Consider the following 11,451-nt stretch of genomic DNA (forward strand, 5'->3'; position numbering starts at 1 on the left):
TCTGCTGACACTGCCTCAACTATAACGTCTGTATGCCAGCATTAAAAAAAAAAAAAATCTTTTATGGAAGTATTTAATTCATGTAGCCGCTCATGACAAAATCAAACCCTTACAACGCACAGCACATACAGTTCCAATTCAGATGTCAAGATAACCACAACCATGGCCACATTGTTTTGTCACAAGGGTGGTCAGTCGGACTTACACTCAACACACCTGTAGCTATTCCTAGAATGTCCAACTCCTCTGCACCGCACTACCATATGACACAGAGGATCTCCCCAACAAAAATCCTTCAATGCAGGCATACACAAATCGCCAAAAGTGAAAGCAAGTGTCCGCCCCCATCCATCCATCGCCTGATGCACGCTACAGCAGACGCCTCCCCGCTCATCACAATAATCTCAGCATAGCAGTTCACATTGGGAATGGTCACACTCACACTGTACAAATATCAAAGCTGACAGTATTGGTGTTGGTGGCAAACTGCTCTCAACATTGAGAGTGAGCTCAAGGCCTTAATTTTACTAAAGGCTGATGCAGGATTTCATGCACTCTTTTAATGTTTTAGAGTTCAGCATTTCATATACTGTACCTAAAACAGTGTGTCCAACTTGAAAGCAGTGGCAAACACACTTCTGAAGGAATTTCATACACTTTGAGCTCCTATCAAATCATACAATTTTTTTTATCTCTGTGCTCTCCGGACTGACAGGACTGCATTAGGCAAAGAACAAATTCTGGTAGCCAAGTGAGATCACAGGGAGGGCATGAGAACTAGTGGACCATGAAATGATGCTACAAAATCACAGTTCAGTGCAAGTGCAGAAACATTCTCAGCTGGTTCCTTTCATAGCATTAAATCTTTTTTATAGTACTTTATAGTTTGTTTTCCCTGTAATAGACCCTTCTACCATGGCAGTAGTGCCATAACCAACAGCTTGGAAACTAGAAAAAGCAGCTTTTAGCAGTGTATGCCACTGTTAAATGATGCCACCTGCCACTGCATATGTGATGAGCAGAGGTTTAGGGAGCCCATTTGAATGAACTGATGTGAGCACATATGAGGAATTGCTGCATTGGTGGCATTTACCGCGACTACCAGCTTTGCTGGACAAAATAAATAAAAATTAATAAATTTGTCAGGCTCACCACTTCACTGCGGCTCTTCGTTAAAATGATTATTTTAGAGTGTTTACATATGCCTGTCTCGCCACCCCTGCTATAGAGTAGTGAGTGCACACAAAGACATCACAAATTTTGAGTCCTCCAAGGCCAAATGTCATTTGTGTTCAATGTAGAACATGTAGAACCATGTAGAACATGTAGAACAATGTAGAACCATACCGACATTCTAGTAGAAATTAAGAAGAAGAAATGGACATGGGCAGGACATGTAGTGCGAAGAGAGGATAACCGATGGTCGCTAAGGGTAACAAACTGGATTCCAAGGGAAGGAAAGCGTAGCAGGGGGCGGCAGAAAGTTAGGTGGGCGGATGAGATTAAGAAGTTCGCAGGGGTCAAGTGGATGCAGCTAGCACAGAACCGGGTTAAGTGGAGAAATATGGGAGAGGCCTTCGCCCTGCAGTGGGTATAATCAGGCTGATGATGATGATGATGATGTAGAACACCAGCCTACGGGGCATGTTTAATCCAGCATGCTACTATTTCGAGCACCTAGTATCCAACACAGGCACAATTTATCAAGAAGATCAGCTGTCCGGCAAGCACGAGACAACTTTACCCCCCCCCCCCTCCTGAGGCAGTTATACGATAAATGCAGTGCTTTCAGCAAATGAAATGGCACTCCATCAGAACTCACCAAGTGGTCCTCTTTGGATGGTGGAGGAGGAGGAGCGCTCGGAGGGGGAACCATGGGTGTCACTTTGCGAGGGGGAGCCACGGCAGCAGTGGGCACAGGGGCAGGGGTTGCAGCTGTCACGGTCACCGTCGTCGTCGTCCTCACTGCACAACCAGTACTGCTATTGCCACTGCTGCTGCTGGTGTTGCTATGAGAGCTGGTTCCAAGGTTTGGAACCAGTAGTCCTGCAGCCGTAGTGTTGATGTTGCTCGCTTGCACTAGCACTGCCACGCACGATTTGGGCACCCGTGGTACTGGAGTAGTAGCAACCAGAGGGTGCTGTGTTTGGAGACCAAAGGAAAAAAAAAAAAGAAATGTAGCTCAGCTCAGTCTTCCTGACGACAGCAAATGCAAGCAGCACAGAGTACACTGCTTTAGATAGCTAATGCAAAGCAACTATTCTGCATTGTTACTAGAACAATAAACCCTTTGTAAAACCCTGGAAGTCAGCTTTTCTGTACAGTGTAATACCCTCTTCATCAAGCCAAACAAAAAATATAGGGAGGTGCAGAAATCATGGCAGCCAAATCTGTTAATGAAGCTGAGTGCAGCGCTGGAGAAGTCTATTGTAGAAAGCAATGCACTGCAACAATCGAGCATACCTCAGCCTTGTGTTACCAATGCAATAGCAGTGCTGAACCCAACTTCTGCCACGGTAAAGGGGCTCTTGGTATGCAGGACAGCTGATTAATAGAACTTTACAACAGGTTTGTGGCTACATAATGACTGCAGCTCCTCCAGCTACACACCTCTTCAAAGATGGTGTGTCCCTTACATCGTCATCATCGTCATCAGCCAGACTATACCTATTTCAGGGTGAAGGCCTCTCCTATTTTCCTCCAATTAACCCGGTCCTGTGCTAGCTGCATCCACTTGACCCCTGAAAATTTCTTAACCTCATACACCCACCTGACTTTCTGCCACCCCCTGCTACGCTTACCTTTCCCTGGAATCCAATTGGTTACTCTCAGAGACCGTCGGTTGTTCTCTCTTCGCACTACATTTCTTGCCCATGCTGATTTCTTCTTAATTTCAACTAGAATGTCAGTAACTTGAGTTATTTCTTTGACCCACTCTGCACGCTTCCTATCTCTTAACATTACACCTACCATTTTTCGTTCTGTAGCCCTCCGCGTTGTCCTTAACTTATGTAGAACCCTTTTCGTTAACCGCCATGTTTCAGCCCCATAGGCAGGTACAGGTAGGATGCAACTGTTATACACTTTCCTCTTGAGTGATACCGGTAAGCTGCTAGTCCTAATGTTTGAGTACCTTCCAAATGTGCTCCATCACAATCTTATTCTCCTAGTTATTTCCCTTTCATGGTCTGGATCTGAGTGTAGATCATTAATCATTTGTTGCAATTGGTCCCCTGAGTTACTTAACAAGGCAATGTCATCCGCGAATCGCAGATTACTGAGATATTCTCCATTGACCCTGATGCCTAACTGCTCCCATTCCATGTCTTTGGATACAACCTGTAAGCAAGCTGTGAACAGTACTGGGGGGATCGTGCCTCTTTGCCTAATCTCTTTCTTAATTGAAATTTTATCACTTTCTTTATGCAGAACTATGGTTGCTGTGCAGCCACTACAGATATTTTCAAGTACTTTCACATATGGCTCACCTGCACCGATTTTGCAATGGCTGCATGACTGCGGAGGTTTCAAACTAGTCAAATGCTTTCTCATAGTCAATGAATGCTATGTATAAGGGCTGGTTATATTCCGAGCACTTTTCTATTACAGTAAAACCTCATTAATTCGGCCCCCACTAATTCGGAAATTTGAATAATCCGGCCTGCTCACTCTCTCCCTTCAGAAATGTACATAGGCAAGCTCTCGATAATTCGGCGCAAAATTACGTGTGCACCGGTTAATTCAGATGGGAGACAGGTTGTGGCTGCCGCAGAAATTAGTTTTCAGAGCACGCATCGCTACTCCGATCATTCCCCAAGAATCCATAAAGTTAAATACACAAAGCAAGGACCAGAAATGCCGGAAACCACTATTTCAAAAACGTACGGAAGGCAGCGCTGCTCTACATTAAAAAGAAAAAAAAGTAGGTTTTTAAGAGCACGAATCGCTACAGCCATCATCTATCCATCCGTAACTCTGCTAAGCAGGCGATCTGGCTTGTGTTTCTGCCTCCTAACACTGCTGCCGCGCTTCAACCTACGGATCAAGGTGTTATCCAATATGTAAAAAAAAGTATCGTAAGCAAGTGCTGGAGCGTATGCTTTTTTGCATGGATCGGAAGCAGGCGTGCGTCATTACGCTTCTGAGTGCCATTCATATTCTGGCTCAAGTGTGGGCACACACGCCAGTAGAAGTGGTCGCCAATTGTTTTAGGCACTGGGGATTTGTACAGTCTGCCACAAGCTTGTAGCCTGCAGCGCCAGCAGCAGAGTAAGATGATGACAATGAGTCATTCATCAGCCTGCTCCCCACAGTAGTGAATCTCGCCAACTACACTTCCATCGATGACGGCGTTGTTGTCGCCGACCAGTTAAGCGATGAGATAATCAGCGATGCCCTCGATGCGGCAGATGAGGCATCCGAGGAAGAGGGCTCACTCGATGACGATGAGCCCCGATATGTCGTACCGCTAGAGAAGTCGTGGATGCTCTCGCAATTTTAGAAGACTTCTGTTATGATGCTCCTGGCAAAACGCTTGCCCTGGAAGGGTTGTCCCATATCCGCAAACTGGTCCTCACTGCCCAGCTTTCCGCAAAAAAGCAAACGAGCATTGCTGACTTCTTCACGAAGTAAAAGTATGCAATAAAAAAAAAATTCACATGCAGTTTTTGTAGCTTTTTGATAATTCGACATTTGGATAATTCGGACATTTTTTTTTCACTCCCCTGAGATCCGAATTAACGAGGTTTTACTGCACCTGGTTGATATCGTGAGTGTGATCGATGGTAGAGTACCCTTTCCGAAATTCTGCTTGATCCTTTAGTTGATCACAGTCTAAGGTTGTTCTGATCGTATTAGTGACTACCTTAGTCAATACCTTGTACATAACGAATAGTAAGCTGATTGGTCAGTAATTTTGCAAGTCCTTAGCGTCTCCTTTCTTAAGAATTAAGTTAATGTTAGCGTTCTTCCATGATTTCAGCACTTTCAATGTCATCACATTGCGTATACAGAGTGGCCAGTTTTTCTAGCACGATATCCCCTCCGTCCTTCAACATCTGTAGTAATTACCTGATCCTCCCCAGCTGCTTTCCCCCTTTTCATAGCTTCTAAGGCTTTCTTAAACTCGCCCTTCACTACTGGCAGAACTTCTGATTGTTTTTCACTACAGCCAATTTCGTCCTGACTACTTTGGCTACTGTAAAGGTCTGTACACAACTGCTCGGCTACCTTGATTATCTTGTCCATGTTAGAAATGGCACTGCCCACCTTGCCCCTCAGTGCTTATATCTGAATTTTGCCTATACCTAATTTCCTCTTTACTTGCATCATTTCATATAATTTCCTTTCCTTTAGAGCTTTCGTCACTGGATGTTACTCACACTGAGCTACACCACTGGGAAGACCCAGCAAACGAACAAAAATGAAGGAAGACAAACCGAAGTGGCACATAGGTATGGCACATAGTCTGCAGTGTAGGTTGCCAAGACAACCTGCCAGATGCCACAAACTCGCACTGGCACTTCTGTCAAGAAGTGCTCCGAGGGTAGACACCATACCTGATTCTGTGGCTGCTGCTGCGGCTGCTGCTGATTCTGTGGCTGCAGCAGAGGCTGCTGCGATGCCAAGCGCTGGTTACAGGGTGGGTATTGGGGTACACGTATGGAAGGGGCCTGCAGTGCAGGTTGCCCATATGGGGGCCCATGTGGTGGCCCATGTTGTGGCCCGCTGCAGCTAGGGACCACCACCACCTGTGGAAGCAGCACACCTCCGGGTCCTCCCTTCAGGGCCGCCTGCAGTTTCACAGGAACCCCTGCACCACCCAACTGAAAAGAAGCAGCCATGCACACTTCTCAACACTCCAACCCAACAAAGCATGTCAGAGATCATAAATGAAACTATTTTTAGGTTGACAACGTTTTAGCATTGCTGCAAATAATCAGTGCATGGAGAAGTGCTATTAATGTATTTGCACATCCCAAAGGAGGCATTTAGCTGCAGGAAAAGTGGGGAGGTCAGCCTCAGCCAAACACTTTATAGTCTCCAACTGCTATTCTACACTATAAGAAAAAAGGGAAGGGACAAAAAAAGGAAGGAAAAGTGGATGAAAAAGGAACTATCAAGTGTGACAACAATACTGCTAGAAAGGCAGGGGAAATAACTTTTGCACATGAAACATGCAGTGCCATTCTAAAGGCTGGAGTAGACTACACTACCACATGGAAGGTATGATGTGGACCTCATTACATGAATAGCCTATGTATAAGCTAAATCTTAGCTATGAGGACTATTGCACTGTATGATTGTATAGTAATTCTTCATGCCTCAGACTCCTTATTGAACATAAAATTTTGGTATGTATGAACGTGTCCTGTGTTGCTGTCTTCAGAGCATGCACGCTGCACTGTTTACAAACCAAGTGATGAAGGAAACTAGATTAAGCTGCCTTGCACTCTGGGTTTTAGTGAATAGAGCATGTCCAATGAAAGCACTTTCCATGGACCCAGGTTTATTTCAACCGCCGAGAGAGTTTAATAGGCACCACAAACTTGCACAGGAATTCCCTCATTTCATCTTCACCAAAACGTGAGCACCATAGCTAGGATCAGACATGTGAACCTATGCTCAGCAGCTAAAACCACAACCTCTCAGCCAATATGGTGGGCTGTTCAGGAAAGGAAGCTTGCAGTGTTTCAATGAGGACAAGTGAATGTAATGCTTTTCCTTGGGTGCATTAGAAAAGCTTTTACACCAACAGCTTTCTGCAGCCGATGCCGAGTGAGGTCAGAAGTTTGATGCACTTTCCCTCTATGAAGCAGCAACACTGGGCCCACCAGGAGATTAGATGTTGATAATGTGCTCATACCTCAGTGGTGGCATCGGTGCCAGCCTATGCAAACCAAAGCATACCTTCGACTGCATGCATGCAACTAATTGTGCCCATAGCTGGCACTACCACCTGGTGCCTATGAATATGGCTTGCCACCTTCATGCGCTTTTGAATTTGGAACAGGGACGGAATTTGATAGAAGTTCAAGTTTGAACTAATAAACAGACTATGAGTTCTTTTAAAACAGGACCAGTAAATTTCATCTAAGTTGCTGACGATGATGCTGTGCTGCTTCAGTATCAGCTGCAGAAACCTAAAAAAAAAAAAACTGGTAACTGCGAAATCGAGAGTAAATGTGGCAAAGACAAGTGTAGCAAAGTGTCTGCTTAACTTCAAAACCGTCATTCACGCTCAGTAAGAAAGTTAACAGTGAACTGCAACATACAGGGTCTTGAATATTTGGGGGCTGTGATTTTAAAAAATTCTATGCAAAATCTACTACCCCATTCGAGCTGAAATAACGTTCACAAAGTAGCAAAATATCGTCTACGTTAACTGATAAGTGATTCAACATCGGTACGTGCCTAGATTTTCCGAAAGCGAGAAAAAACTGCTCTATGCGGCGTGCATAATTTTCGCAGAAGAGAGTCGAAAAGCTATTCTGACATGGTGCGTCATCTGTCGGGCAGCAAGGCAAGCGCGCCAATGGCCGGGATGAAGCTTTTCTCAATGCTCGACAGATGACGTATCATGTCAAAATAGCTTTTCGACTTTCTTCTGCGTGAATTGTGCACGCCACCGAGAGCAGTTTTTTCTCGATTTCGGGAAATCTAGGCAAGTACCGATGCTGAATCTCTTATCAGATAACGTAGACTATATTTTGCTACTTTGTGAACGTTATTTCAGCTCGAATGGAGCAGTATATTTTGCATAGGAATTTTTTAAATCCCAGCCCCCAAATATTCAAGACCCTGTAGAAAATCTAATCACAGGAGATCCTTGAAAAGCTGCATCAAGAAACACACAGAAAAGAACCAAAAGGCTGATCATCACAAATCAACAAATTAATATCCTGCAGGAGCAGCAGCTTTTTAAGCAACACACATTGCTTATGACAAAGAAATATGGAAGTTGAGATATTCAACGGCTATCCAATTGGCATCACAACAGGAATTCATATTAGCATATGAGAATGTCCCATTTGCATGACATGCAAAGCTAATTGTTGCTGTCAAACGTATAAATGATTTAAATAATTGCTAAGAAAAATGCCGAAAGAAATAAGACGCTCACAGCAAAGCCGCAAGGGAACAATGGCAAAATAATGCAGCTCAACTCACCATCCCTCTTGGCAGAATCTGAGCATTGTGAGATAGCTTCAGCACCGTTGAACTTTGCTTCCTCTCCAGTTCTGACCTCAGTTGCTGCACCACTTGTTTCTGTTAAAGCAAAGACAGAAATGACCCTTTATCTCTGCTTTAGCCTTGCACACACTGCAACACTCAGAGTCCATTTGCTATTACAATAATCAAACATCTTGTGGCACCTCCCAATGCATGCAGTAAGTACTCTTCACGTGCATAAAGATGACTATCACTGTCAGTATTCTGGTGATAGTTCAGCTAAAATGGATGTCTGATTCCCCCTTAGCTGAAGCTGCTACATAAACACCTGACTAATGTGCTATTAAGCCATAACTGGCCCAAATGCATGCACAAAGATTAATAAAGCCTCCTGCAAAAGTACCGCTTAGCTGCTGAACTAGTTTCTTAAGCAACCATGGCATCAAAAAGGTCTATTCCCAGGCGGTTAAACATACTGTGTTAGTTATGCAGTTTACTGCATAATTTGACTCTCCCAATTTCAAGACAACGATTAATTAAACACTCCACAGAATACAATGCCCGTCACATGCAACATTAAAAAACCTAAATGCCAAATATATACAAGTTTAGTTTTATGAGGTTCAACGTCCCAAAGCGACTAATGTGCATTGACACCGGAGAGTACATGGGCACCTTAAATTTCACCGCCATCAAAATTACCAATACACACAAACAGAGACTTGTTAAGAAAAGAGCGTTGTAAATTACTTCGTCTGTAAGAACTATCATTTTTAATATGATGAAAGTCTTACAGTGTACAAGTTTCAATTCCAATATATCAGTATTCTACTACATTTCAGCATCACCTCAAGTTACACACACTTTGTGTTCAAGCAACACAAAAGTAAATTACTGTGCATTTTCTTGTCAAGCAAAGTGTTTTCAAATAAAGTCAATAATACACTACTACTTAAAGCTTCAACAAAGTCACCACAGAAGCAATTAAACGCAGACGATTACCTGAAAATACTGAACTTTATTGTAACAGTTTCGAACAAGGACACCGAAGTTTATTGTTTACTGACGCGTGCTCTAAACAGACAACTGCTACAAAATAAAGCCACCAAAATGCAGAAAAATCGGTGAAACAACTTTTTGAACAGTTAAGGTGCTTAATTACACTCCATAAAAAAGCACAACCTTTCAGCGAGAATGGCGATCGCACTCGCAGCTGGAAACCAAGCGATAATGGCCACGAGCAAAACGATCGACTGCCTTCATCTGCAGTATATTACCGCTGCTCGTCACAATTCATGAGAGAGTCAAAGTAAATACAAACCAGGCATTCTTCTTGGCTAAGCGCCAAGTGCAGCTATGCAGATAATACCGAATGAAAAGAGAGGCAGCCCGCAATATCGACGGCAATGTTTACAAGCACACGCAAGCAATTTCGAAAGGCAGTCGCACTGTTGGCACTAGCGACTTCCCACGCCTACAAATTTGCCGTTGCTTCCGTGTGTTCATTAACAGCTGAACGCCTTTCGGCAATTCAATAACGCGACAGAGCGCCGCTGGTCGCGCGACGCGCCGGGCGCAACTGAAACATCGAAGTTCACGGTCCGACCTCAACCACCGAGCTGACAAGCGCCGCGCAGGCTAGCAGAGCTCGCCAAGGTCACAACAGCCGATAAATCTGGACATGATTACTTACTTGCTTGTCGCTAAGCGTCATGATTTCGGCCTGCAAATCATGGAGCTGTCTCTGAAGGGCCGAATTCTGCAAATAAAAGACACACTGAGCGCCCCCGAGCAACTTTGCGGTTTCATTAAAAAACACACAAAAAAAAAACGAGGGCATACTTCGGGGATCCCGGTGCGAGTTTGCGTCGCGTACTGGGTGCTTTCGCACCTCCCGAGAACCATTTTTCGAAGTCACAGCAACTCAAAGCAACCCGATTTGAATCAAAGAATGTAAACAAAAATATAAAGCAAAAGCGCCTACCTGAGGATCAATGCGCATTTTTGACAGCACGATCTGAAAATGGAAGGCAGAAATGTTGTATGAGCAACAAGAAACCCTACGCTCCCAACGCAACAAATTCAAGGCGCCGAATATATCATGCAAAAAGCTTCGACGTCGACAGCGCATTGCCGATTCTAAAACTTGACGTTTGTGTACACGTCCCGATACATGGCTGCCGCGAAAGTCCACAGCAGTACGGCTGTTGGAGAAAAAACTACGACAACAAAGTTGAACCGACCGATAGCACGGTAGAATTCACTTACGCAGATTGACTAACGTTCTCAGTCAAGGTTATTGCCATACAACTAATTACCAGGCAGCCTAGGGCCACGATCAAGCTCTTCTGTAAACATGCACAGGTCGACACTGCCTGTTTTTTTCAAGACGAGATTTATCAACTTGGGATAAAGTAGAGACATATCGTCCGACCGTATACCTGATGGTTTTGGATAGCACTTTTAAGTTGACTCTGAAGGCTTTGCAGCTCCATCGCGTTCAGTTGAAAGGCATCCAGCTTGGCTTGTGTATCACTCGACACCACGGCAGAATAACAAGTCTTGTATAACAGATTACACAAATTACATCAAGTCGGAAAGTACTGCTGAGCTTTCGTCGTCCTACCTAGGGTAGAGACGCTGCACGAATAAACGAGCTGAAACTGCAGCTGACTGGTACAAACTCAATTTTCCCTACTTATGCCCAAAAATTTGCTGTTATAGGACCAGGGGTATACTGGTACGCATTCTTTTTTAACTTTTTTGCTGTCTTCATGTATGGAATTAAAAATATTCGACGAGTGCGGAGGAACTATTTCTTAAGTGTAGGCGTAGTGATCAGGCTGTGACCGAAATCTGTGCCCGGATGTGAAATTATTTCATGCATCACGGGCAAACTTCTTTATTTCAGCTTAATACCACCGTCGTTAAGTTTTTGTATCGAAATGATAAACCTGCTCGATGCTGCAAGCGTATCATGTAGACTCAAAGCGCACTTTTTTTCGCTCTCTTCACTTTTATTGCGGTGACACTTCTCCGGCTGCGCAAAGCGCGAAGAAGGTAGGCGCTACCGCGCATCCGAACGCGCAGGAGGCAGAGGCTGCGAGGCAGCGCTGCTGGTCACTCGGCAAGTAGTGCGCCGAGGAGGACTTGGAAGACAGGTGGTTTGTCGGTTTTCGTTATAATATTTGCGCATTGCAGCACCACTTTTTGTGTTCGCGTGTCTTGCATGCAGCTTTTGTTTGTCCTTCAGACGGAGAGGCTTCCGTTGAGTGCCGC

General features: G+C 44.4%; 1 protein-coding gene across 5 annotated transcripts in view; it reads right to left on the reverse strand.

The window, feature by feature from the left end:
- The window catches only part of LOC146190778 (PHD finger protein 21A-like), a 31,002-nt gene extending 20,007 nt beyond the window's left edge, over positions 1 to 10,995 (reverse strand). For 3 of the 5 annotated variants that reach the window (XR_014706579.1, XM_084601161.1, XM_084601160.1), the window contains exons 1-6: positions 10,614 to 10,993; positions 10,157 to 10,189; positions 9,866 to 9,931; positions 8,170 to 8,268; positions 5,559 to 5,825; positions 1,823 to 2,140 (exon numbers count right to left, since the gene is read on the reverse strand). Coding sequence is in view for 4 of the 5 variants with exons in the window: in XM_084601161.1 (XP_084457287.1) it covers positions 1,823 to 2,140; positions 5,559 to 5,825; positions 8,170 to 8,268; positions 9,866 to 9,931; positions 10,157 to 10,189; positions 10,614 to 10,667 (837 nt within the window). In the remaining variant the exon portion in view is untranslated. Of the gene's footprint in view, positions 1 to 1,822; positions 2,141 to 5,558; positions 5,826 to 8,169; positions 8,269 to 9,493; positions 9,769 to 9,865; positions 9,932 to 10,156; positions 10,190 to 10,613 lie in introns of those variants that run through there. The other 2 variants (XM_084601162.1, XM_084601163.1) reach the window with 2 other exon arrangements.
- Between the last annotated feature and the right edge of the window lie 456 nt (positions 10,996 to 11,451).

The sequence above is a fragment of the Amblyomma maculatum genome, chromosome 4 (assembly GCF_055883805.1).
Source record: "Amblyomma maculatum isolate TAMU_Amacu chromosome 4, ASM5588380v1, whole genome shotgun sequence".
Classification (NCBI taxonomy): Eukaryota; Metazoa; Arthropoda; class Arachnida; order Ixodida; family Ixodidae; genus Amblyomma; species Amblyomma maculatum.